This window comes from Xiphophorus couchianus, chromosome 19, assembly GCF_001444195.1.
Source record: "Xiphophorus couchianus chromosome 19, X_couchianus-1.0, whole genome shotgun sequence".
NCBI lineage: Eukaryota > Metazoa > Chordata > Actinopteri > Cyprinodontiformes > Poeciliidae > Xiphophorus > Xiphophorus couchianus.
The window spans coordinates 23,802,634-23,829,671 of record NC_040246.1 but is presented as its reverse complement, the minus strand read 5'-3'; the positions used below and the strand labels follow the sequence as shown (position 1 = coordinate 23,829,671).

The following is a 27,038-nucleotide window of genomic DNA, read 5'->3' as shown; positions in this document are numbered from 1 at the left end:
GTTTGTACCCCTAGCAGATTTAGGTTTAAAGTTCTACTTTAATTTTACTAACATGTTTCTCCCAACTAGAAATCATTTTAAGATCTAGAAGCAACCCAGTCAGAGACCTGACTGAAATCTGATTGAGTATCTGGGGGTAGAGCTAAAGATTAGGGTGATGGTTGTGCATCATATCCTGCCTGTTATGCATGAGATATTGCTATGCTGCTGCAAAAGACTATTGTCACTTTATAACAAGGAGCACAAGAATAATTGTTCTTGAGAAAATCTGCATGTTTCCTTCTTGTTATTTAGATTTTTTTGTAGTTTCAATCAGAAACATTTTAGAGTACAAATTTCACAGTGACATTAAACATATTGAATAGTTTATTCAAAAACCAGAATTCCTGGAGCTGTGTCTCTGAGAGCATTGATATGTTAATTGATCTGTCTTTATTTCAGACATTTTAGTTTATGGGAAAATGTCGTGAATGGCAGATTATTTCACTCCATTACATTGTTATCAATATTATGGTATTATTGACTTCAAACAAGCTCCTATATCTTGCTGAAAAGTTAACTGTAAGTTAGTTTTCTTATTTTAAGTGTACTAAGATATTAGCACTAGAAACTAGACCACAAATATTGGGTAAGATTTTGTGTTTTTACAGATAATCACAGTTTACCATTTCAACTAAATGTCCTGAGAAATGTACTGTTTTTAAGATGTTTAGACTGATGTTAAAAATGTACTAAAGCAACCAAGAAATGTCAAAGAGAGAATAAGCTTCTTTTCTTTTGTTGTAAGCATTATTTTCTACCTTGGAGGAAGAGGATCATATTTTTGTAGATCTCTGCCTTGGTTTCGTCGCCGAGTGTCATCTGCACAGTTTCAAGCACTGAAATCCTGAATGGAAATGATCAGTTACTAATTTAAACCAATAATCAATATCACATTATACAATGTATTGCCTAAAAGATGGAGCCATTTTGTAATATTTTTATATCTACTGTAATTTCATAAATGTATTGAATAGATACTTACATCTCTTGGCTGCTGTTGCAGCTCCTGTTTTTCACAATACCAAAGAGGTGAATAACCATAGCTGGAGAGAGATTGACCAGCAAAGGTCTGAGTTGCAGCCTAAGCCATAGCAGGAAATCCTCATCACTAACAGCCGACATGGAGAAATTTTTATCCAGCACAGCCTCAAGAAAGGCCAATGTCAGGTTCTGTGTGTAGTTGGAAGACTGGGTCTGTGGGGAAATTCAGTTTTAGGAGGAAAAAAGAGGCGTGAATGGATTGGTTTAGTGAACATCAGGATGGTACAGCCAGAGACGATGCATTTTTAGAAAACAGATTAAAAACCTACACATCATACATTTTACAATTCTTGAGATTTATGTGCTAAAAGTTTGCTTTTCTTCTTGTAGATGTAGATTGTTATGTATAAGTTGGTGTTAAAGAATAAAAAGTGCAAGATATTAAATGTGCAAGGCTGAGGTTAGAAAACCCAGAGCAAGTTGTACATCTCTGCAAAAGAATATTACACTGGTTGAAAATGTTGAATCCAAACTGAAACTAAAGCCAATTTTTTTTTGTCAGACTGAGATGTAAAAGTGCCCTGGAGAAGAGAAAGCTCACAAGTAGATCATTAAAAGGCTGGCATGTTAGAACATCACAACAGGCAGACACAAAAATAGAAGAGACAAAATGATATCCTCTATTGAGGTTCAAGTTCTTACCACAGTAGTAGTGCCAGGAGATGATAATGCTGACCCAGGACTGTTACTGGTACCTAAGGTTGGCGTTTCAGAGTCAGTGAGGCTTTTTGTTGGTGTACCAAGTGAAACATCTGCTGTTGCTGTCTCAGAGGTTGTTGTGGCATCTGGTGTTGATGTTGTACTGCTCTTGCCTTCAGTTAGAGGCTCTGGGGTAACAGGGCTGGTTGCAGTGTTTGATAGTTCTGTACTGGTACTGGCTAAAGATTTTGTTGTTGTTGTGGTAGCACTGATTGTGAGAGTGGTCTGAGTCTCACTTCCTGTGGCTGCAGTAGTTGTTGACGTCCCACTCGTAGTTGTACCTATTGGCATCATTGTTCCAGAACTGGTTGTAGGAGAAGGCATTGTTGTGCTAGTGGTAGATTCAGAATCTGAAGATGTCAAAGAATCAGTTGGACCACCTGTTGATGATGATGTTGCAGCACTTGCTAAGTTTGTTGTTGCTGTGAGAACACTGTTTTCGGAGTCTACTGTTGTCATAGCACTGGCCAAAGCATCTCCTGTTGATGTTCTAGCACTTGTTGCAGTGTTAGTTGTCCTCCATGAGCTGCTCCCAGTATTAATTGTTGCTGACACAGATTTGGTTGTGGTAGCAAATGTTGGCGTTTCAGAGTCAGTGAGGCTTTTTGTTGGTGTACCAAGTGAAACATCTGCTGTTGCTGTCTCAGGGGTTGTTGTGGCATCTGGTGTTGATGTTGTACTGCTCTTGCCTTCAGTTGGAGGCTCTGGGGTAACAGGGCTGGTTGCAGTGTTTGATAGTTCTGTACTGGTACTGGCTAATGTATGCATTCTTGCAGTGCTAACACTGATTTCAACACTGGTCAGTGTCTCTCTGCTTGTTGCTTCAGTAGTTGTTGACGTCCCACTAGTAGTTGTATCTTCTGCCATCATTGTTCCAGAACTGGTTGTAGGAGAAGGCATTGTTGTGCTAGTGGTAGATTCAGAATCTGGAGATGTCAAAGAATCAGTTGGACCACCTGTTGATGATGATGTTGCAGCACTTGCTAAGTTTGTTGTTGCTGTGAGAACACTGTTTTCGGAGTCTACTGTTGTCATAGCACTGGCCAAAGCATTTCCTGTTGAAGTTCTAGCACTTGTTTCAGGTTTAGGGTTTGATATCAAGGAACTCGTTCCAACAGTTGTTTCTAACATTGTGATTGTTCCAGCATCTTGTGTTGAAGTTCCAGTACTACTTGAAACTTTTGCTCTTGTTGTGAAAGGAGGAGACTCAGCACTCACGGTTGTTGTTCCAACAGTAGCCACAGAATTACCTGTTGATGTTCCAGCACTGGTTACAGTGTTAGTTGTCCTCCATGACCTGCTTACAGTATTAATTGTTGCTGACACAGATTTGGTTGTGGTAGCAAATGTTGGCGTTTCAGAGTCAGTGAGGCTTTTTGTTGATGTACCAAGTGAAACATCTGCTGTTGCTGTCTCAGGGGTTGTTGTGGCATCTGGTGTTGATGTTGTACTGCTCTTGCCTTCAGTTGGAGGCTCTGGGGTAACAGGGCTGGTTGCAGTGTTTGATAGTTCTGTACTGGTACTGGCTAATGTATGCATTCTTGCAGTGCTAACACTGATTTCAACACTGGTCAGTGTCTCTCTGCTTGTTGCTTCAGTAGTTGTTGACGTCCCACTAGTAATTGTATCTTCTGCCATCATTGTTCCAGAACTGGTTGTAGGAGAAGGCATTGTTGTGCTAGTGGTAGATTCAGAATCTGGAGATGTCAAAGAATCAGTTGGACCACCTGTTGATGATGTTGCAGCACTTGCTAAGTTTGTTGTTGCTGTGAGAACACTGTTTTCGGAGTCTACTGTTGTCATAGCACTGGCCAAAGCATTTCCTGTTGAAGTTCTAGCACTTGTTTCAGGTTTAGGGTTTGATATCAAGGAACTCGTTCCAACAGTTGTTTCTAACATTGTGATTGTTCCAGCATCTTGTGTTGAAGTTCCAGTACTACTTGAAACTTTTGCTCTTGTTGTGAAAGGAGGAGACTCAGCACTCACGGTTGTTGTTCCAACAGTAGCCACAGAATTACCTGTTGATGTTCCAGCACTGGTTACAGTGTTAGTTGTCCTCCATGAGCTGCTTACAGTATGAATGGTTGAACTGTACGTGGTAGTAAGTGCTGGTATGTCAGAAGTGGTTAGGGATGTTTTTGTTTGTGTGTCAGAACGTGTTCCAGTTGCAGTTCCAGTACTTGTAAAACTAGTTTCCTGGGTGGGCATTGTAGTTGGAGGGATCGAGCTGTTGGTAGATAGACCAATACCCATTCTGTCTAGATCCGACTGTTGTTGCAAGTTTACCCACATCTGAATCACAGTGTCGTTCTCAAACAACTTTAGGTCCGGTAAATGTTCCCCCATGAGTTTCTGGACGTTGGAAACAGTTAAATCCTGCATGTTTAGAAAAATTAAATGTTGAAAAAAATATTTTTTTGCAGTTTAATTATATTTTTCAGAAGAGAACATTTATTATTGTCCAAAGAATTCACCTAATGCTAGTTCTTTCTTGTTTATACTTACAGTTATAACACTGATGTTTAGTTTCATGAAGGTTTTCACATCCATGCTTATATTTTGTTTTGACAAAGATATTATATCAACCAGAGATGCTCCACCTTTCAAAAAAGAAATGAATGACAAAATTAAAAAGCAATTCTTATTTGGATAATTAGATAATAGTGAGTATGTAATCTCACCTAGATAGCCTTTAACCAGGTTAAAAAAGTTAATCGGATTATCACGATGGACGCTGAAGGAGGCGTTGCTGATCTCGTAGAGGACTCTCTTCTGCTCAGTTGAACATGATGCCACATCTAGATGCTTGGTATTTCTGACAACAGATACAGAGGCATTCAGTTTTACTTTAACGACCACAGTGGATATGTTGGTTATATCCACGCTGACACCAACCTGATACTGTCTGCTGTGATGGTCTGTAACGTGCTGGTGTCCAGTGAGCACAGGTTGGAGTCAATAATGTTCAGTTCACTGCTGCCCAGTGAATTTCCAGAGGTATTCAGGTACTTGGTGATGATTGCTTTGCTCTAAATGTATCATGAAGAAAAACTCAAGTTACCAAATTCCAGTCAAATGAAAGTTTTGCTAATGTCTACGGTCTGCTGTACCTGTGCCGTCTCCCATGTTCCATCTTCAGGTTTCATCAGAGCTGCCAAGGTATCCAGTTCAGTGATGTTCCACTTAGAGATGTCATCAAGTGTTGCTGAGCGAGAGACTGAAGCAAGCATCTGTACTTCCTGATCAGGAACTCCAGATGGGAATGCCTGGAAGTAGAGATTATGAAATTATAAGAGCAAAGTGTTGAATATGAACTCAAAACATTAATGCATGAAAATAATATGACACTCATTAATGATGAAATGCCTGCCATCTCTTGATGGCCACTGGGTCTGTTAGTCGCAAGGCTTCTTACAGGTCATAAAGTGCATACCGCTGTTTGACCAAACCGCCACATGTTCCCAAGTTACCTGGTTGAGCTTCTTCAGAATGATTTTCTGGAAGTCATCATCATCCACTTTTTGGCAGATAGTATAGAGGTTATCTTTTAGAACGGAAACGTCCAGGCAGAGGTTGAACTGCGTCATGTTGTAGCCAAAGGGGAAAGACGGGTCGCTAACAGTCACCTGGGTGATGTTGCCCTCAGTGCATCCTTGTAACGATAAGAGAGCTAGTGAGGCTACTGTGTAGTTAGACATTAATTTCTTGCAGGAAATACATTTGTTAGAGATTTCTTCAGGATATATAATCAATCCTTTTGTCAATAATTGACTCTTCACAGTTCATTTCTTTAGTTATGTTGACATAGCCATAGGCTTTGCAAAGGAATTCACCATTACTCTTATTAATACTACTAGTAGTATTTACCTTCTCCTGTTTTTACTAAAACTGGGCTGATCTGTTTGAAGAGGTACTTCAGCTTGTTCTTGTGTGGATTTTGTTTCCTTAAGTCTGGAAGAAAACCCTTAAGGAATTTCCTCTTCATTGACTGGAAGAAAATGTAAATAAATGTTAGGGAATAAAACAATCTAGAAGTCATTTTCAAAAAATATAAGCAGACCAATTTTCATGACAGTAACCAAGGTGATAAAAACACACAATTGTAAACCGGTCCCAGAAGGTTCTTGTAAAGTAAAAGGGAAGTATCTTGAGATCCTCCAGTGTTTGCTGGTCCCAGTTGGTTACATATCTAAAAATCAAAGACAATATATATTTTGTCATATTGATGTAAATAGGTAATGGATACATTTTTGTATAGATCTTCATCTGAATTATTTTGTACAACACTTTATTAGGGGGCAAGAGGACTAATTTTGTCCTTTTGGATAAAATCAATTTTGTCTGACACCTGAAGGTCAGAAAATCCCCCAAAATGTAAAGAACTGGCAGAGATTTTTTAAAATGCAATGCATGGATTTGCTTTTAGTACCCGTATTGTGTTTTCCCAGACAGCAGCAGTGTTTCCATAGCAGCCACCTGGCTGGCAGAGAGGTCTTTGCAGGCTTTGAGGTTTTCCAGGATGAGAGGATCTGAATTCTCAATGTCGGATCTATCCAGAGTGCAGACCATGTTCCCCAGGACCTCCACATTGTCTCTGCTCAGGCTGTCGCCACTGATCCCCTGAAACAGTGAAAAACGTTCAAATCAGTGAATACGTTCCATTACTCTGCTGTAGAAGAATAATTTGAGGCACATGTTTAATGTGTGCTTTGATGCATGCTGCAGATAGGCTCTTTGTCTATTGATTCTCTTTTTTATTGGCTCTCACCAAGCAGTCTCTAGCTTCCCTGAACTTCTGTGGGCCCTTGTTCAAGATGCTGGAGGCCACAGAAAAGTCTGCGGCACCCAGGGCAGAAAAGTAGGACCTGCAGTTTGCTTTCTGGACATTTTTGGAGCTGTTGGTGGGGATTGTTGTAAAAAAGATATTAGTGATCACATAACTTTCAAACAACTGGCACAATAGTTACAATAATTAGGTGGAGAGAGACTCACTCCAAGTAGAGAAGCATGTCTGGAGGATAATCTGTGAAGTTCTGAGAGAGGTCGTCACGGATCAGGTTGTACATGCAGGTCAGCTGGAGGTCACAGTGTGAGAACAAGGATGGAAAACTGGTTCTTATAACTGCAGCTCATGTTTTATTTCAAATCTCGCCACTCGAATTGTAAACAGAAACTATATAAATCATAATGTAGGCAACAGAACTTACTTGAGGTTCCTCCAGGTCCACCTTGGCTCTGCCTTTCCTCGGTCGACAGGCACGAATCATCTGCTTGATTTTGGCTTTAGACATTTTCTGAACCGATGAACAACTGAAGCCTTGCAGCACAGACGGCGAAAGCCTGCAGAGAGAAAACAAAAAAGCACAGAGTTTAATGCATGGAAAGGTGGAAATTCTCATGACAAATAGCTGCGGCTTTTGGTTACTTACTGTTCGATGTCAAAGCCTGATTCACCCAATGTCCAAATAAACATGGCGGACTATAAAGAGTAATACAGGAGTCTTTGTTTAAGATGTTATTAACATATGTGAGAAATATTATTATACTAAACATGGCAGGTGATCTCTGGCACGTTTATTAAAATATCTCTCACAGCATCAAGTTTTTATCCATCTAAAACCAGAACAAATCACTGACCTGATCTGGAGTCCACGTCTTTTTGTTCATCATGCTGATGTTGACTGTGCTCTCCGAAAATACCAGCAGTGAAGATGGGATCTCACTTGCTAGGACATCAGGGACATTCTCCACCAATTTAACTGGATTTGCGTCCACAGAAATGATCTGACAAGTAGGTCAGTAGATGTCATTGTTATTTGTGTGGTTCATTCAATACTACTGAATTTAAGGGCAAGTTGATTTCGTACCTTTCTGACAAAAGTCTCCTGGACAACCTTTGAGGCTTCCAGCATGTTGGAAACGACGTTGGGCCTCTGGGAGGCGCTGAGTATTTCGGAAGCTGAGATCTTTTGAATTGACTCTGAGTGAAGTCCAACAACAAGAGTTCCCAGGGACTCCAGAGAGGCTGCGCTGTTGACCTGTCAGTTACATTGTTATCTATTAAAACCATTAAAACCATGTTCTGGTAACTAGAAACTAATGACCATTTAGATTGGATCATAGATTTTGATAACAAATTCAGGTTAACATTGATGCAGCCAATCATTGAATATCTGAAGTGTTTCAGGAAAGCTGAAGAAAACTGCAAAACTTACCTGAAATCCTGAGGAGGTGATGGACTGGATGACAGTGGTGGCCCGGTCCTGGCCCCAGTTTTTCACAGAGCCCAGGGTGGGCAAAGAGGAAACCAGCACAGAAGATGGCACTGTAAGGATCTGATCTTTGGTCAGTGCTGAAGAGGCGTTGCCAAGTTCTTCAAAGGTTTCCTTTGTGAAGGTCTTGATGGTGGATGTCAGAGCTGCAGATACCTGTTGAATATAATATTGCAGATGCATTAGTTTCATTTAACTTTGAATTATTTTTCTCAGTCACTGTCTACAGCAGAGCAATCAATCATACAATAAATGACAAAGTCTTTGTTATATAGCTATTGTAATGTTTTAAACTCATTAGAATGTCATGTGAGTCAAACATGTTTGTCTAGTGAAGGACATTAAGATGATATTTGCTGTGAATCACTGCTGTACAAATTGAATTAAATTGAGCTGGAAAAACGTCTTTGAAGCAAACAATATTTGTGTGTAGGAACTTCGAGATCTGGTACCTCAGGATCTTCTGTCCCATTACAGAATGTCTTCAGTTTTTCCAAGATGACCATCGTCTCAGATTCAGTAAGAGAGGAAAATACTGAGCTTGGGATGTCAGAGGAACATAATAAAGAGCCTGGAAGCCTGAATGAAAGGTGGAGTTTTATTCAACCAAGTGTAAGGATGAGTAATTAAGCACATGCCGACATGGAGACCTGATCTGATTAACAATGTCGTACATTTTTTAGCTAAAGTGATAAAAACTTACTTGAATAGACTGAAGTTCGGCTTGAATGCATAGAGCTGGGTGATGTAGTAGTCTGTTACGTATTTAGAGATGGCTGTGTTGTTGAAGAGTTCCAGGTTAGAGTAATCCTCCAGGAATATCTCCAGCTTTAAATGTAGAAACATTGATCACCATGGAACATATGTATTACTTTGCACAGCTAAATGCAGCAAGCTTCATGCAAACAGTTCATGTATCCTACTCCTCCCTCTTGCAATTCCATGTGGAAAAATTAACAAATACCTGAGAGGTGGAGATAAAGCTGGTGAGATCATCCAAAGTGATAAATGTAACAAAGCTGCCAATGTAGCTGACAAACCAGGAGGTAGAACTCAGCTCTGGATCTCTGGGATCGTAGCATCTGGCTCCAGAACCTGAGGACACCACCATAGCAGAGTAATAGAAATATGTAATCTATTGTTCTAAAACATGATGATGTAAACCTGCATCACTGATATTTCAGCTCAGAATAGAAAGGTGTCTTCTGTAACACTCATCTTACCTCCACTGGTCAGTTTCTAAGTCATACAGAGCAAATGATAGGATCTAGACTCTCACCTGCTGTCAGGTAGCTCCTGATGGCGGTGTACACATCTTTTTGTCCAAATTCTGAACTGTTGTATGTGAAAGATTTCCCCATAATATACACCCTGTTAAAAAGAAAATAATAAAACCTAAGTTTGATGAAACCTACACATTCAATAATGAGATGCAATGAGAATCCAACTCACAGTTTCTGGAAGGAGAGACATGAGGCATTTTGCACCTCATTTGAGTTCAGAAGGTCCTTAGTGAGGAACCTCAGATAGTTCCTCAAACGTACGTTAAACCACAGATCAACCTCAGATGTTTTGTTGCTGCTCAGAGCCAAAGGCCAAACACAGGGAAGGATGATCCTCCTCACATCATCTGGGACGTCCTCCTGCAGGTGTTGTACAATCAATCAATGGGAGAATGAAGAGAACACAACTAGATTGCCCCTTAGATGTGATTGCAGACGTGCTCGTCTGAGATGGTGGACATACATTTTGTAGGAACAGAGAGGTTTTGTTGTAGTTGTTAAAGATGGCACAGATGTTTGAAGTGTTCTGGGTGACATCAGGTTGGCTGAGGAACTGACGCATTTCTGAGGTGCTGATGGTATTTAGGAGCTGGAGAGTTTCAAACAAAGTTGTCACCAAATTATTGAAATCAGAAGGTTGGTTAGATATTCAGCTATAGCTAGCAAGTTTCACTGAGATAAATTCCTTTGTCATTATATTTTTACCTCTGACTTGCATGTTGATGGCAGAAAAGAGATGAATGTTGACACATCAGGAAAACCAAAGTTGAGGAAGTTGCTCTTCATGAAGCGGTAGAAGCTTCCACCTTCATAACACTTTACCCATGCCAGGCCTTTTGTTTTTACAAAGGAAAATGTATTATGGGTGAAAATATGAGCTACTATTAGACATAGATGTGTATGAGCAGCTCTTTAGGAGATTTACAGCATGGTATTATTTTTCAAACAAACCTTGAAAGAAGAGGACTATATTGTTGTAGATCTGTTGTTTGGTTTCAGTGCTAAGCGTCATTTGTACCTTGTCAAGCACTGTAATCCTAAAAGAAACAACAATTCTCTATCATTTTCAAGTATAGATGGAAATCTAATGAAATACTACGTTATAACAAGTAGACGTTATCTCGGAATACTTGTCAGTTTTCTGTGATCCTAGTATTTCACTGAATAACTTACATCTCTTGGCTGCTGTTGCAGCTCCTGTTTGTCCCAATGCTGAAAAGTCGTTCTACCAGACTAGATGAAATATTGACCAAAAAAGGCCTCAGCCGCACCCTCATCCACTGCAGGAACTCCTCATCACTAACAGAAGGGAAGGACAGCACTCCTCTTTCCAGAACTGTCTGGAGGAAGGAGGATTTTACCTCTAGTGTGTAGTTGGCAGACTGGATCTGTGGATGAGTTTAGAAACAGATGTTTGTTCAAACACAAATTATCCACAGCATCCTGTCACACAGACCTAACACTTCCTCCTTCTCTACAGCTATGATCCATCTCGCCGCTATCCTTTCTCTTTACTCACACAATAACTTTGTCTCCAATCTACTAGCTCTCTATGTCATGAAATGCGGTAGTTGAGTGGTGAGGCAGACACAGTATACCCAGGTTATGGAGAGTTAATGTTGATTTAATGATGAAAACACAAGAATCTAGGCAGCACAGATTGAGCAAAAGCTAGGAGCTAATCCCTGGTAGCAACTGGTGTCAATATGACAGAAACAGGCAACAAGACAGCAGACAAGACAAGGACCCAACAAGGCACACAGGTGGGACTAAATAAACAAGGAGGTAATCAGGGGAAGCAAGACACAGCTGGGAGGAATCAATGGGTAGACCAGACAACACAGAAACTCAACTGAACAAAGAAACCTAAATGAGTACACAGAACAACTCAAATCCTCACACTCTATTTCTAAACTTGTTCAATGTCTTCAATTGACCTCAAACAGGATCTCAATAACATATTGTTAACCTCCCAAGTTTCTTTGAACGCAGATGTGTATGTCTAAAGTGCAGTAATTTTGTAGTTGTGGCTGGGCAGTGCATGGTATGGGCACCATGCAGTGCATGTAGACAGCCAACAGGTGTCCATGCAATTTGGACATGTGTTAGTGAGAAACCCATTTTGAACATCCCTTGTCCTGTGTGTTCTATGAAGGAATTTGTGTTGCATAAGCTGAAAGTTAGCATTTTTGATGATTTAAAAAGCATTTGTACACATTTGACTAAAATTGCTCAAATCAGTGCCATTAGATAAATCAATGTCCCATTTACTGATCGGAAGTAAGATTGTTAAATACATGTCTGAAAGTGTTAAGTAAGTGTATGAGTAGCTTTCAGTCAAGATGAGCCTATATATCACTATTCAGAAAATTTTACTCATTTACCTCAATCACTGGTGAGACTGTGTCAAAGAAAGCACCAAAATCAGCTGTCTGGATTGCTCCCAGGACTTCCCTCACGTCTTGTATCCCGTTTAGCTGTGAGGGAATTGTTGCAAGCTGGCTCAACTGACTGATCGTGAGAACATCCACAACTTCCACCTAAGAAAAGACAAGTGACACTTAAATAACCAAACTCTATAGTTTCCTGACTTCATCTCCCGGGTTCTGGGTAAAAAAAAAAATAGAGTGACAAACCCAGAACTAAGTAAAAGTCCACTAGACAACAATCTAGTGGAGCCTAGTGGACCTCCAGGTCTAGGTCCACTAGACTTGGACCTACTAGACTAGGTCCAAGTCTAGTACTCAGACTTGACCTTAATGTATATTATTGTTCTGCAAACTTTGTAACAAAATCTAGTTCGTCAATAGGATATTGATGACTAACTGCTAGATCAGGGATGTCAAACTTCAGTCCTCAAGGGCCACTGTCCTGCTGTTTTTACACAGGTACAAAACACTGGAATGAAATGGCTTAATTACCTCCTTCTTGGGTACGCAAGTTCTCCAGAGCCTTAATGGCCTAATTATTCTATTCAGGTGATGCAGCAGAGGCACATCTAAAAGTTTCAGGGCAGTGGCCCTTGAGGACTGGAGTTTGACACCTGTGCTAGATAAAGGCCACTAGTGCCTAACTAAGAAAATAAAAAACTGACGCAAATAAACACAGGATCTAAAGAAAACATCTAAATTATATTTGGTGATGTATATATTAAGACAGTTTGTAGATGTTATTCAGACATAGCAGTGTAAAACTTACTCCTCTGAAATCATTCTTTAAAGACAGAAAATCCATGATGGAGGCTTGAAATCTGAAATAGCCAAAGTTGTCTTCTAGCCAATGCCTGTTATCAGATGTTACACAAGCAATACCTAGAAATAAAATAAGAAAGATTTTTATTGAACAGGTCACATTAAACCTAAACATAACATTAGACTACTACAATTCTAAAGCAATTAACTATGTATGAATGTACCAATTCTCAATCACACAAACAACCATACGTACATGTGCTTATATAGACTAAATTTCAAGTAAGCAGGAGCTACCTGTGTGGAACTGTCCCCTGAGATAGTCCAATGCAAACATGAAAACCAGCTGAGTTTGTTCTTCTGAAAGTTGATTGAAAATGCTGTCGAACCCTTTGAGACTGACAGAACAAATATCATCCAGGCATTTAATCATGTTTCAGTTGGGACATTAGTGTGTGTTTTTTACCATAGATAAAACAAAGAACAAAAATGTTTAACTCACATTTTCTGATAAGAGCTGCAGGTAATATTTCTGGGAATAATTTCAAATGCTTGTGAGTCAACACTTGGCAGGAAAAGAGGAAGATAAACCTGGAACCATAATTTGAATTCTTCCTCATTCAGCAGATAAAACTTTGGGCCCAGAACTGTTAAAGTAAGATTCAGGATGGTGTCACGAATTCTTGGACTGACTGTTGTCTGGTTTTGTTGAAAGGAAAAGAGAAAATGGAATTTACTGTCCTTCCTTCTGACATCAACTTAATAAGATTACTTTCTGATGAAAACTTACTTCAGCTGCGCCATGAACAAATGTATCAAAAAATGACTCAAGGTTTGCCATAGATGCTGAAAGCACAGGTCTTCTGAAAATCATTATTACAACATTCTCATTGGATAGGATGTTTGGTTCAAGGAGGAATGTAGCCAGTTGGGTTGGAGAAAAGGAATCAAGGATGTTCAGCTACAAAAACATGTTGGAGGATAAAGAAAAAATACATTTCTCAATGATTATGAACTAAAGGATGTTTTTACAACCTATTAAATTGAACATACATCTGAGAGGTTGAAGGCTTTGAGGTCAGAGTAAGTTGTGTATTGAGAAAAGGGTCCCAGGTTTGTTTCAATCCATTCAACATCAGTCTCAAGTCCCATCCTGCAAGCTGAGGGACATATGCATTTATTAGAATAGGCATAATTTACACAGAGCCCTATTTAAAGTCATCAGGCATTTACAGGTTCATTTTTTGTTCCGGGTGCTCTTTCAACATAGCAGCTGTACAACTGAAATCCATGTGGTAAAAGTCACTTTTTCATTCCCACCTGGCTTGTCGATGACAATGGTAGAGCTTTTGAGGTAGGCCAGCAGAACAGAAGCGATTCCTCGTCGTCTAAGCAGGGGTATGGCAGGGAACACTTTGGCAATCCCTCCCACACTGCAAAGATTGTAGAAAAGGTTTCTTACATGACACCTCACCAGTAGATTATAACTAATCGTCTCTGAATACACTTCTTTAGAATGCAACTCACACGACGTGATAGTTTGCACAGCTCATGCTTGATATCGTACTGTTGAGCATCTGTGGCGTGAAACTGGCAAGGATGGTAACCAGTCTCACGTGGAACCAAAGATACAACTCTTGTGAGCTGAAGCTCAGGAAATGTAGCCTTAGGATGTAAAAGGTTCTTGTCATCGCACGATCTCGGACCACTGTCTGGAACTGTAGGACCTTGCAAAGTATGACAAGTATGGTAATCTGTGTGACAAATGCACTGCACAGAGCATTTTTAAAGATTGGAGTTAACAAAGTTGTGTAAATTACTAATGTCCAAAGTAATCCAGACCTTTGATACCCACATGAGGGCTAAGATTGGTACGTCTTAAGTCCGTGATTGGGACTGGGACCTACCTGTCCGTTCACTGAGAGCTGTGTGAGGAATTCGTCCAGGTTTTCCAGAGCATCACGCTTTTCAAGTCGGTCAAAGGCAAGATCAATCAGGGTTGTGTCATTTGAGCTCCCTGCACTTATTAGGAGCTGTGCCACTTGAGAGGGAGTCAGTACTGACAATATTTCAATCTAGGAAAAAAAACTATATGGAGTCAAAACAGTCCTTGTTGCAAAGCAGCTGGTCAAAAGGTGTTGGTTTATGAGCACCCATCAGCAGCCGTCATTGGCACTTACGGTAGACACGTGCGGGTTGAGGGTTTGCAAATCCTGGACGGTTGCAAAACCAGCAAAGCTGCCGAGGTTTGCCTGTAGCCAATCCTGACTCCCATTGCTGGACAAAGTGCAGCCAGGATCTGCAGAGATGTTAGAAAGAGACGCTGACTGTTAAACAACATCCTTTGCCATCAAGAAGTTAGCAAGCGGAACCCGAGAGCCTGGCTTTACCCAATGACTCCTTTCGTGACAGGAACGGTTTGATGAAATAAGTAAAGACTGCTTGCTGCTTATCACTGTTCATGAGTTGCCTTTGGTTGCTCAATTCCTTGACACTGCAATTTGAGGAAAGGTAATCAATACTTATGCAGCTTTCTTTTGGTAATATCTTCCTGTGTGAAACAAGATTTGTACTTACACAATCTGGTAGGTCAGGCAGCTGAAGTTGTAGGAGCTGAGGCAGAACAGGAAGTTTGTGGATGGGGAGGCCAAGAATGGACCAATAACTCTCTGGACCAGATCCCCCATGACAGTCCTACTCTGTAGTTCTGCGTCGCTGAGGTTGGCAAGTCGCACCTCTCTCAGAGCATCAAGGGCGTTTGATAAGGCTGGCCTGCTGTTGTTGGAGGTCTGTAGTTGAGAAAAATGGTTAGATGCCAACATTGCTTTGAAAGGAAGGTGAGCAAATTTGGAAAACGGCTAATGGATTTACCATGGTGGCAAATGTCTGAAGGGTGTCATTCAGGGAAGAGGAAACTTTCTGAAAGTAGAGCTTCCACACTTCTACGGGGTATGTTATTTGGCTTTCCAGCGAGCACTTCAGCAGTGTGGCCAGGTTTTGCGGTGCAAGCTGGTCAGCCTTCAAAACAGACGAAAGGAGAAACGAAGAGAGACCTGTCAGAACTCCCACATACTTTTTTTAGGGCTGTACTTAAACAGCCGGCATTTTTCTCTTGAAATTACAGGTTGCACATAAAAGTCTTACCACAGAGCAGGCATGTTCAGTGATGGTAAAAGAGCACAAGGCTGCGGAGGAGTTGTCAGCTTTCAGTGTTTGTTGGACTAGTGACCTGAGCCAAACAATGAGAAAAATAAATCAGTTGCCACCTTTTGAATTTTGTGTCAGAGAACTTGCAAACTTCAAATCGGGCCTGTCAGTAAACCACCCACCTATTGACCTCAGCGCAGAGGAGGTTCTCTGGAAAACGACCAGATTTTTGTATCAGAATGTGGTACAAATTGCATTAGTTGGTGAACAACAGTGTCGTTTAATACTTACCATCAACAACTGTTTCCTTGCACTGGGGGTAAATAATAGCAGCAAAAATGTTAGACTAGTGAATGTGTCATGATTTGGGTGGTGAGGCAGGGGCAGCAGACCCAGGGTAAGATGAATAAGATGATTTAATAACGAAAGTCGTCCAAAAATCCAGAAAACATACAAAGTCCAAAAGACCAGGTAGCACAAAAGGAGCGCAGGGCAAATGCTCACAACTGGTGACACTGGCAGACTAGACAAACACGACGAGGACCCGACAAGGAACAAAGAACACAGGTGGGGTTAAATACACAGAGGGTAATCAAAGAGACAAGAAACACCTGGAAACAATCAAGGGGAGACAGGACAACACGGAGACAGAAACTCAAAATAAACACAGATAAGGGACAGATCCCGACATTACCCCCCCCTCAAGGGCGGCTACCAGACGCCCCCCACCCCCCCAAAAAAACAAGAAAAACCAAGTCCAAAAAACACCACTAGGGCGGGCGGAGGAGCGCTGGACGGGGGGCTAGAGTCCGAAAAAAAACAAAAAACAACCCAACAGAGTGGGCAGAGGCACAGGAAGGGCTAACAGTCCAACACAAACAAAAAACAACCCATCCATAATGGGCGAAGGCAAAGGAGGCCGGAGGGCGTCCGTAATGCCGAAGGAGGAAGCCAAGGGGGAGGTCCGGCGGACGTCCTCGGTGCAGGAGGCAGAATCCAAGGGGAGGGTCTGGCGGACGTCTTCGGCGCAGAAGGCGGGACCCAATGGGAGGGTCCGTCGGGCGACATTGGCGCAGGGACCGAGCTACAGGAGGCGGGTTCGGCGGGCAACGGCGGCGCAGGGACCGAGCCACAGGAGGCGGGGACTCGGAAGGAACACTAGAAGGCGCTGAGGCGGGAACACTAGAAGGCGCTGAGGAGGGAACACTAGACACCTCTGAGGGAGGAGGGAACACTAGACACCTCTGAGGAGGGAACACTAGAAAGCGCTGAGGAGGGAACACTAGAGGGTGCTGAGGAGGCCGAATACCTACTAACTGGAGCAGGCCACGCCCGCAGCCACGCCATCTGTCGGCTGGGTGCCAGGCGGGCTGCCTGGAACCGCATTACCATGGGGACAGTTTCCGAAGCAGAGGCTGGAGCGGACTCTGGAGGCGCAGGGGCAGCGGCTGCGGCAAGGGTCGGAGAAGCCGGTGCTGGAACTGGAGACGCTGAGGCTGGGCTGGGTGAGCAGAAGTCCGGCTCCGGAGGCAGAGGATCGCCAGCCAAGAAGGCTAGACCTGCCTGGCGTTCCCACTCTGCCTCCTGTTTAAGCCTCTCCAACCCCAGGGACTGGAGTTGGTTGGCCCATCCCTCCAGCTCCAGTAGTAGCCTGATGGCTGCCCCGATGCGCCTGTGCGCGAAGTATGGCTCCACCACAATCTCTGCAAAGTCTCTGATATTAAATAATAAGTCATCCCAACGCGCTGGCTCCATGTTGAAAAAAATCTATCTTAAATCGCGTGCCTCACCGTGGTTACTTGTGGTCGGGTCCTACTGTCATGATTTGGGTGGTGAGGCAGAGGCAGCAGACCCAGGGTAAGATGAATAAGATGGTTTAATAACGAAAGTCATCCAAAAATCCAGAAAACATACAAAGTCCAAAAGACCAGGTAGCACAAAAGGAGCGCAGGGCAAATGCTCACAACTGGTGACACTGGCAGACTAGACAAACACGACGAGGACCCGACAAGGAACAAAGAACACAGGTGGGGTTAAATACACAGAGGGTAATCAAAGAGACAAGAAACACCTGGAAACAATCAAGGGGAGACAGGACAACACGGAGACTCAGAGAGACAGAAACTCAAAATAAACACAGATAAGGGACAGATCCCGACAGAATGAAACTAGCTGCGTCACAGATGTGTTGGTTTTTCCACTATTGCATATGTTATGTAGGAACAGTGATTGTAGCTTGAGCATTTTCTAATAGTGCATCATTTGCCTTTTACACCTATGAAAATGATCTTACCGTGAAAGATTCTGGTGTCAAGCAACCTGTTTAACAACAAAAGTGAAGTTAGCCATGGCTTCAATACATTGCTGTCAGGCACTGGTGTTTTGAGCAAAACTCTTGTTTGCAAAGCTGTTTGGACACCTACGTGGGAAAGTCTCTTTGAGGAACTCGATGCTTGAATTGATGCCCATTGACAACTCCAGTGGTAGAGGGAAGTTCAATGTTTTCTGAAGACCAGTGAGACTAAAGGAAAAGACAATTTCACTTTGTTGGAATGGAATCACATTATCCCCCATCACACAAAGACAAGGTTTGAAGTGGTTGAGTTAAAAAACAAACAAAAAACAAGGTCTCACATGGCCATGTAGGATGCACAGCTGATGTCCTTTGGAATCACCCACAGGTAGGCAGGACGGAGACTTGGCATCACAGGAACAAGGTAGACTTGGAACCACAGCTGGAATTCTTGTGCTCCAAAGATCTCAAATGCAGGCACAAGGGCTGTCAGGCTTATGTTCAGTATGGTTTCTCGTACAACTGCGTTTGTGATGAAGGTAGTGTTTTTCTGAAAACAAAAGCATTCAGGTTGTAGTCTAAGAGCTCACCAGATCCTGGTTGTGGGCAGAAATGGAGACACGTCAAAAATTCTGTCAAAATTCATCGGCAGAAGTCCAACAGTTGACCTAAATGTTGGCTTTACATGGATCCACAGCCCCTTCTTTGCCCCAGACGGGGTTGTTTGTGTGTGGTTTAACAAAGAACTTTCTAGGGGAAATGTGACCCTTAGATCCCAAGTTAGTGTGAAGCATTCACCTTCTCGCTGATTTGTGCAAACGTCTGGAAAAACTGACTGAGCTGTTCGTCCTGGCCGAACAGTTTCAAGCTGGTGAGCACCTCCCTCACAAAGTTGACATCCTCCAAAGCGCCGCTGTCTGGATCCAGTATTAGCTCAGCCTTCTGTTGCAGTGAAAGTTTTTCCAGGACTTCAATCTGTAACAACATGTGCTTATGCTATTGAGCTTAAGTTTATATGATCGGGTCTGCAATTTTGTGGTCTGATATATTTGTACGTTTATGAAACATGTCATATTTGAAAATCTGTTAAATCACTTACGGCAGAGAAGTTGTTATTCATTTCTTTAAGTTCCTTAATAGTTGCAAATTTAAAAAAAATCCCAATGTTTATTTGCAGCCATTCTTCACTTCCTGTACTTTTGTCTTTGCATCCAGGGTCTGGTAAAAGTAAATAGTTTAAGATTATAAAACACAACATAGTTTTTGTTTAAAAAAATGTTTTCTTTTTAGAATTTGTTCATTATTTTTATGTTTCAGTTGAGTATTCTAAGAAATATCTCAGTTTCTTTCCACCATTTTTATGCCCAGAAAAATGTAACAATCCTACCTGGTGAGTTTGTTCTTGACAGGAACACTTTGATGAAATTACTGTAGATTAGTTCCCTGTCAACACCTTGTGTTTTCTGAAGTTCAGTGGACATAGACTCCATCCTTTAAAATATCAGCATATACTTTTTTAATAAACTGTTTCATAATTTATTTTATACATTGCTTAATATACACTTTACATATTTTCTGTAAATTCAAATTCCATAATTTGTTTTAGCCCACTCTTGTAATCCGAGCTGGTTTCTTAACTTAGTCATGATGGGTGAAGTCAAGTGTCTCCCGTAGACACTTGACTTCAGACCAACCTTTCCTCGATTAGGGAGACTTGGACAGCCTTCTTTAGCTGGGTCTTTCAGAAGGATAACATTGGTGGTGGCCACAGGCAGCTTCCTCCATGTGGGCCCTCTACCTTGGTGGCATTTGAGGCCGGGAAGCTTTCTGTGCTATTTCCCAGCAGTGTAATCTAGCTTTGGGGCACACAATGTCACCTTAGTGGTGGCTTTAGGAATTTTACACCCAAGGCTACCTGAGTCAATCAAAAAGCAAGTCATGGTCTTATTTGGGGAAACGCTTTCCAAACCAATTTGGTCATAAAAAAGTCATTTTCACTTTCTAATAGTGCATCATTTGCCTTTTACACCTATGAAAATGATCTTACCGTGAAAGATAAGTACCAGGGTTTCGACCTCTCCCCTGAAGTCCCGAAAAGAGGGTCAAAAGGCCTGAGTCCAAACTGACTATTCTGATGGCTCAAATTAGCATCCCTTTTTCAATTGTAAACGTGGCCATTGACCGTCAGGCCAGAAAGGAGGAGTGGAAAATCATGCAAAACTGGTTATAGCTAAAATAACCAAATATAGCTAAAATCCTTCAGGTCAGTCGACCCGTCTCTGGGCTCCAAAGGTAGAAATGTTAACAAAGGACCCTTCTCTGGTACTCACAGAACTAACTGTAAATAACTATATTTTGGTGGAGGGAGTTATTTCATAAGCCACACTTAGGCCTGATTAGCCAGGATGCATTTGCGTCACCCAGACAATTGATAAACACTTAAATGGAACCTTTTAGACAATTTGTGTTAAGCTATGTTCTCAACAAACAGCACATCATGACCTGATTAAATTGACAGTCTCGGAAGCCTTGCAGAGCCATTTGTACAGGAATCCGCGTACTTGGGGTTCTTCACTCCACAGAGGTCAACACATACGCCAAGTGGACGTCTGCCAATTCGAGTGTGTGACACCCATATGCATATTCTGTGTTGCACAGTAAACTGGTTGATGGGAAACGGTGAAAACATCAAACTGTTTGGTGTACGACACCAAGCTGATGAGGTTTAGAGTCGGTGCAACTAGTCGCAAGGATGCACAGCATCTAGACTGTGGCTCTGTGTGGTGGCTGCCCTAGTGGAGACGAAGTGGGGCTAAGTGTCCAACTAATTCACTAAGCTTGGTAGTTTTCATTTGGATTGTGGGAAATCAAGGAGTTTCTCACAAGAAATGTAGACGGTCGGTATGCTTGACTATGAAATTTCAACTGTCTGCAGACAGCACTCTGTGTGGCTCACAGAACACGTACAGCACACCCGAGTATGTGGGAGCCTTTGGTCGTTGGGTTACTGCAGAGAACCACAGTGAGAACCATTATCTACAGAAAGACAAGGAACAGCAAACAAAAGAACCCAGAACAACTTCTACAGCATGTAGGCCCTACTTGCCTCAGTTCAAGGTCAGTGTTCATGATTTAATGGTAGAGTTTCAAGACCAGGATTACTACTGTCCCAACAGAACACAAAGGCCCATTTTATATTAAACAAAGACCTCTTCATGATCCAAAAGATTATTTTTTTATTTTCTATAGACTGACAAGACGGACAGAACTTTTTAGAAGGAGTGTGTCTTGCTTCACGTGGCACAAAAACAACATTTCAGAAAGAAAATGTATCTACAGCAGTGATAGTGTGATGGTCTGGGGCTGCTTTGCTTCTCCAGTGCCTGGATGACTTGCTGTAATTGATGTGAGAGTGAATTTAGCTCTCTACGAGATTAGGCTGAAGGATAATATCAGATCATCATTTTGTGGCTTTAACCTAGTGGTGCCCAAAGTGGGTCCTGGAGGCCTGGCATCCTGCATGTTTTATTCTCTCCCTGGTACCAACAACCTTTTCAGCAAGTCAATGTTCATCTTAGGCCTCTAATGAGCCATCATTTGATCCAGGTGCGTTAAACCGGTGGAGAACTAAAACATGCAGGATGCCGGCCCTCAAGGACCGACTTTAGGTTCCCCTGCTTTAACTAAAAGTACACCTGTTTTAATAACAAGACATTGACCCAAAACACACTACAAGCCACCACAGAATGGCTCCAAAGAGAAATTAAAAATAAAATCAGGATTTGCAGTTGCTTTTCAGCATCTTGACTTAAAACCAGAAAGATGCAAACTTTCTAATGTGGCTAAAAGAAAACAGTTCTGCACAGATCTGTCAATCAAAATTCCATCATGGTGGTTTAAAATTCTCACTGCTTTCCACTGCAAACGCTTTCTGGAAGTTGTTGCTGCACAGGCAGCCAGAACCAATTAAAGTTGAGGGGAAATGGGTGTGCTGTGCAGGGGCAGGGGTTCAGCACAACCCACATGTGGGGGCCTTAGTCCTCAACGCAGCTGTCGCAGGTTCGATTCTCAGCCTGGCGACCTTTGCTGCATGTCTTCCCCTTCGCTCATTACCCACTTTCATGTCAAATAAAGGCCACTAGAGCCAATAACATCTTTTAAAAAAAAGTTGAAGGGAAATAAATTGTCCCTCTAATACCAGATTGGTTTTGATATATTTTTATCTTCAATCTGAACCTTCAAAGTCTCATAGAGACAATTACAAAGACAGCATTCTACCATCAGAAGAACATTTCCAGGATTAAGGGACTAATGTCTCAGCAAGATCTAGAAAAACTCATCAATATTTTTATCTTTAGTTGCATTGATTACTGCAGCAGTGTCTTCACAGGTCTGCCTAAAAAGTCAGCCTGTGGTTAAAGTCAGCTGCAGCTGATCCAGAATGCTGCTGCTGGCATTTTCACTAAAATCAGGAAGTTAGAGCACATAACACCAGTTCTAATGTCCTTACACTGACTCCCTGTAGCTCAGAGAATAGACTTTAAAATACTGTTAGTTCATAAATCACTGAACGGCTCAGCACCACGATATAATAAAGATCTGCTATTGTTGTACCAACCTTCCAGACCAATAAGTTCTTCTGGTTCTGTCCTTCATTAGCTTATAGGAATTTTGTAGCTACCTTTGCAATATTAGTATTAAATTTCCCCAACACCATAAATGCAAGCTAATATATCAAAAGTCACTATTTTAATTTACATACATTTGTTGGTAAGAACTGCAGCTGAAGTTCTGGTTGCCCAGTTGGACTAAGAAGCTTTGAGCCACGTAAGGCAAAAGAGGAGCCATCTTGAGAGAGAACCACAGTCTGATGAATGTTGGGTCACGGTAGTCACCCAGATTTAGACTATCCAGGACTCCAAATATTTCCAGAAGATCAGCTCTGGATTGGTTGTCACCCTGTTATTTAAAAAAGTTAATTTGATATTAGTAAATGTTTTTTCCCTTGTATGCATATATTTTGGATATGTAATTTAAGTATTCATTCAAAATATTTAATTGATCCCAAAGGGAAAATAAATGTTGTAACTCAATAATTCAGATTCTTCATAAAGGGGCAATACATACATACATACATACAGACAGACAGACAGACAGACAGACAGACAGACAGACAGACAGACAGACAGACAATGGGACAGTTTGGGACAATTTCCTCAGTTCAGTTTCATTTCTATAGTGCCAATTAACCACTCCATTACCTGGATCAAGTAAGCTTTTAAGGACGAGTCCACTAAGTGCCGAATGTTTTGTTCCATCTCCAGAAACAGTTCCTCTGACAGGCTTGCATTTGCATCAGATCTTTTACAAGTAAGATCCCTTACAAACACATCTGCTGCCATCCATATCTGGAAAAACAGGCAGAGAAAGTAATAATGTCTGAAACCAAACACAAGAGGGCGTCACTTCTGTGTGGTGGCACCATGGATTAATGCTGATGATGACACTAAAATGCTTACACTGCGACTGGCATCTTGTAGATTTATGCCGTGGCAAGATCCAGAAATACCATTGGCTGGTGTTGAAGCAGTGCTTTATTAACCATTGAATTAAACACAATGCAGATTAATTTATTAACTTTTATTCAGCTAAAAATAAATTACTTCAAACTATTAAGATAGATAGGCAAATTATGCATGCTGACCTGTTGTGAAGCATTGGTAGATGTTGAACTACACATAATAAAAACACAGAAATAGTATTACACAGTGATACAGGCTAAAGAACAGCTTGCTATTTGTATATTATTGTCTCTTATTGAATGAGGATACTTTTCATACCTTCTGTTGTGTTGGACTGAAAAGAAATTTACAGTACAAAAATTAATTCAAGAAATGAAGAGGTATATTCTTAGCTAGAAAAAAATCATGAACCAAACTTACAGTTGTTAAGGCCAATGAGGAAACACATGCTGTAGGGATTGGAAGAAAACTCTTGATTAAATCCAGATATTAGATCAATAACTGAAAATGATAGGTCCTCCTCTGAGCTTAGGGAAGCTCTTACCGATCCCAACCACCAAGAGTGGAAGAAGATGCACTGAGGTTTGGGAGACCGCCATTGTCTGCAGGTTACCGTCCTCACTTTAGTGATCTTCAATTTATTCTATTAGCATTTTACACCAAGATTGTTTCAACTCCTTAGAAAACACAAGACAAACAATAGTTTAGGTAAGTACTGTATAGCTGCTGTATATCTAAACTCTCCAAATGACATGTATGCACAATCTTCTGGTAATTGATTGATAATAATTTCATATGAAACACATATTTTCCAGTAGATTCCACTTTAGAATTTAATTATTTCATATTATGTTGTAATATTACAACTAACTATACAATATTATCAAAAACAAGAGCACATGTTCTTTAAAATCCCTGATTCATTCAAACTTCAAAGTAAAGAGACATTTTTTGGCTTTGTTTTTTAAAAATTTTTTTACAACAATCGCAGGTCAAACTTACCTCGGTATTGTACGAAGAAAAAAGAAAAATGGGGACTCAAACTCACCCAGCTGCTTTGTTCTGTCACAGAAAAATGAGGACCAAACCTCAAAGGTAAAACAGGTATATTCTGGGTGGAGCAATGAAATATTTGGCAAGGGAACAAAAGCATGAAAAAACATTCTGATTGGAGAAAATAACATTGTGTGTCTCCATCAATCCATCAATTTCAGAATAGAAGTGTTACGCAAAACAAAATGGGTGGCTCAAGTAAGGAGATTTTCATAATATAAAATCCAGTGTTTTCCCAACTGAAAACAAAGTATATTTCTTAGTTTTCTGTCAAAAATGAACAGTGTTTGACATAAAAAACTAACACTGCTTTATTTTATAAATTGTCCATAAAGGCCTGTAAGATTGCTGGGGGGTTTTCAAATTGGCCTCTTGGGTGTTTAAGGCCTGATTTTAATTATATTCCCTGATTCCCGTTGGTGGTCTTGCTGTTTAAAGCAGAGGATAAGTACTGAATTTAGTTAGCAGAATATCACCTTGACTAATGTTGGACTACCATGTCCAACGTTGGTGATTAGGATTATTAACAACTGAAAACACTTATAAACACCTGAAAGTTTATAAATCCAATGCTTGTGACCAAACGAACGCTGACTTACTGTGCAGTTTGCACCACCTAAAGGAATCCCATGCTCATACGTTCTGCCTGAAACTTACGAGCATGGGATTTCCAGGTTAGTTTTCGTTTAAAACAAAGATGTGGTACCCAGTTCAGATCGTGGTTTGGAAGGCTGCAGATTTCTGAGGGTTAGTGACTTTTAGTCTGCAGCTCCAAAGCGGTGAGATAGTAGAGTATGATTTTGTTTCAGCAGATTTCATTTACAGTGAATCTTTTAAGCTGGTTGTTTTTTCCTGTTTCATCTGTCCTCTGCATTCTTGGACAGACACTTACACCAAGATTGTTTCAATTCCTTAAATATTTTTTTAATTATTATTTTTTTAAAAACTAATTGAAACCAAATATAAAGCAGCTTGCAATAATTGAATGCAATAAAGTGAGTTTACCTTTATGGTGAGTTTTATATGTTAACTTTTTTAAACACTTAGACTGTTTCAAAATGCCTCCCAAATCCTAATGCTGTCCATTGATTTTCTTTGATAGACCCTAAATCATGGAAGCCTAATTTTTCCACTATTATTTCCATCCATCCATCCATTTTCTAACACCCTGGTCCCCAGTGGGGTCAGGAGGAGCTGCTGCCTCTCCAGCTAACGTTCTGGGCGAGAGGCGGGGTCATCTGGACGGGTCGCCAGTCTGTCGCACACTATTATTTCAACACCAGGATTTGCTTTATTGCAAATTCAAAAAGATATCATAATAGTTGTTTAATTAGAATTTTAAATATGTATTAATTATCAAACCAATAGACAGCATCACCCATTGTTAATAGAACTGAAAGTGGCTTTAATCCAACATGAGAGGAATTTGTGTTTGTATCAGATTGTTCCTGTAAAAGAAACACCAGTAGAACCAGTGTGTTGGGTTCTGTTCTCTGAATGAGCCCATGTCTTTCTCAGAACAGAACCATCATTCAGGCTCAGGTAACAATTTTGAGGTGCAGCTCAACTCATCATACCGTTGACAAACAGGCATCTTTAAAAAGCTGTGACGATGAAATCAGGACCTGAGCCAAGAAATGAATTCACACCTTTGCCTGGTACAACAAAGCATAAAGACAACGATGAGGTTGAAACCGTCCGTGAATAAAAAACAGATTTACTATTGATCAGGGTCCTTAAACCTGCATGTGTTGTGAACCCGTCTGTGACCAGCACCTGACCACGTCATGACTGACTAAGGTGGGAACAGAGCAGCACTGATGAAGGGCCTAAATGGGTTTAAGAAGCCTGGATGGCTGAGGATAAAAGTTGGTTGCTATTTTTATTCATATCTTCAAATGTCCAGTCAGTTTTGCTTGTTTTACTCTCCTGCAGTAAAGACCAGAACCCAACTCATTCAGTGAGTTCTTTTCCATGTCCTGCAGTTTAAATTATGAGAGAGGAACCACAAAGATATCCAACCGATCGACTTCAAGACTCGCCTTTGAATAACAACTTGCAGCTCTCCAAAGAGTACTTTTACGTGTCATGAAAAGCCAAAATATTTCAAACTCAAAAGCAAAAAAAAAAAAAAAACTAAAACTCTGAAAATGTTTTGTTTTATGATCAATGAGTTAAATAACAGTAAAAGGAAACTGCCCAACTAATAAAAAGTAAAAACTTTTTCATAGGAAGCATTTCCTATGAAGTTATTGTCAAAGTCAAATACAAACAGCAAAATCAAAGTGGATGAACTATTTTCTGTCTTCATCTCTTGTCCTTTAAACTATTAAACTAAATTAGTTTAAAAGGCAGATGTTTCTACCAATCTGTTGGTCATATTTCATTTGCTCCACAAATATGGAACAAATTCCTAGAAAACAGCAAAACAGCTGAAACACAGTTCCTTAAAATCTAGTCTAGAAACCCACCTGGTTAGAACTGATTTTGAACAT

At 40.9% G+C, this 27,038-nt stretch overlaps 1 protein-coding gene across 2 annotated transcripts in view; it reads right to left on the bottom strand.

The window, feature by feature from the left end:
• The window catches only part of LOC114134358 (uncharacterized), an 82,676-nt gene extending 58,572 nt beyond the window's left edge, over nt 1-24,104 (bottom strand). Inside the window, exons 1-56 of one of the 2 annotated variants that reach the window (XM_028000910.1) lie at nt 24,035-24,104; nt 23,911-23,939; nt 23,809-23,824; nt 23,673-23,700; nt 23,488-23,560; nt 23,230-23,376; nt 22,731-22,927; nt 19,356-19,459; nt 19,068-19,186; nt 18,767-18,943; nt 18,310-18,518; nt 18,099-18,196; nt 17,969-17,994; nt 15,967-15,988; nt 15,858-15,885; nt 15,673-15,757; nt 15,400-15,546; nt 15,106-15,317; nt 14,919-15,022; nt 14,709-14,827; nt 14,436-14,603; nt 14,056-14,255; nt 13,849-13,961; nt 13,582-13,688; nt 13,319-13,489; nt 13,031-13,227; nt 12,826-12,926; nt 12,536-12,648; nt 11,722-11,877; nt 10,511-10,725; nt 10,289-10,374; nt 10,043-10,170; nt 9,801-9,926; nt 9,509-9,697; nt 9,334-9,427; nt 9,019-9,149; nt 8,758-8,882; nt 8,507-8,633; nt 7,998-8,210; nt 7,650-7,820; nt 7,420-7,566; nt 7,212-7,261; nt 6,990-7,122; nt 6,775-6,857; nt 6,551-6,677; nt 6,212-6,402; nt 5,881-5,971; nt 5,650-5,770; nt 5,253-5,434; nt 4,893-5,048; nt 4,678-4,811; nt 4,464-4,597; nt 4,288-4,382; nt 1,726-4,158; nt 1,025-1,236; nt 801-886 (exon numbers count right to left, since the gene is read on the bottom strand). In XM_028000910.1, the coding sequence (XP_027856711.1) occupies nt 801-886; nt 1,025-1,236; nt 1,726-4,158; nt 4,288-4,382; nt 4,464-4,597; nt 4,678-4,811; nt 4,893-5,048; nt 5,253-5,434; nt 5,650-5,770; nt 5,881-5,971; nt 6,212-6,402; nt 6,551-6,677; nt 6,775-6,857; nt 6,990-7,122; nt 7,212-7,261; nt 7,420-7,566; nt 7,650-7,820; nt 7,998-8,210; nt 8,507-8,633; nt 8,758-8,882; nt 9,019-9,149; nt 9,334-9,427; nt 9,509-9,697; nt 9,801-9,926; nt 10,043-10,170; nt 10,289-10,374; nt 10,511-10,725; nt 11,722-11,877; nt 12,536-12,648; nt 12,826-12,926; nt 13,031-13,227; nt 13,319-13,489; nt 13,582-13,688; nt 13,849-13,961; nt 14,056-14,255; nt 14,436-14,603; nt 14,709-14,827; nt 14,919-15,022; nt 15,106-15,317; nt 15,400-15,546; nt 15,673-15,757; nt 15,858-15,885; nt 15,967-15,988; nt 17,969-17,994; nt 18,099-18,196; nt 18,310-18,518; nt 18,767-18,943; nt 19,068-19,186; nt 19,356-19,459; nt 22,731-22,927; nt 23,230-23,376; nt 23,488-23,560; nt 23,673-23,700; nt 23,809-23,824; nt 23,911-23,939; nt 24,035-24,089 (9,301 nt within the window). In that variant the 5' untranslated portion in view covers nt 24,090-24,104. The remainder of the gene's footprint in view (nt 1-800; nt 887-1,024; nt 1,237-1,725; nt 4,159-4,287; nt 4,383-4,463; nt 4,598-4,677; nt 4,812-4,892; nt 5,049-5,252; nt 5,435-5,649; nt 5,771-5,880; nt 5,972-6,211; nt 6,403-6,550; nt 6,678-6,774; nt 6,858-6,989; nt 7,123-7,211; nt 7,262-7,419; nt 7,567-7,649; nt 7,821-7,997; nt 8,211-8,506; nt 8,634-8,757; nt 8,883-9,018; nt 9,150-9,333; nt 9,428-9,508; nt 9,698-9,800; nt 9,927-10,042; nt 10,171-10,288; nt 10,375-10,510; nt 10,726-11,721; nt 11,878-12,535; nt 12,649-12,825; nt 12,927-13,030; nt 13,228-13,318; nt 13,490-13,581; nt 13,689-13,848; nt 13,962-14,055; nt 14,256-14,435; nt 14,604-14,708; nt 14,828-14,918; nt 15,023-15,105; nt 15,318-15,399; nt 15,547-15,672; nt 15,758-15,857; nt 15,886-15,966; nt 15,989-17,968; nt 17,995-18,098; nt 18,197-18,309; nt 18,519-18,766; nt 18,944-19,067; nt 19,187-19,355; nt 19,460-22,730; nt 22,928-23,229; nt 23,377-23,487; nt 23,561-23,672; nt 23,701-23,808; nt 23,825-23,910; nt 23,940-24,034) is intronic. The other variant, XM_028000911.1, reaches the window with a different exon arrangement.
• Nucleotides 24,105-27,038: the final 2,934 nt, after the last annotated feature.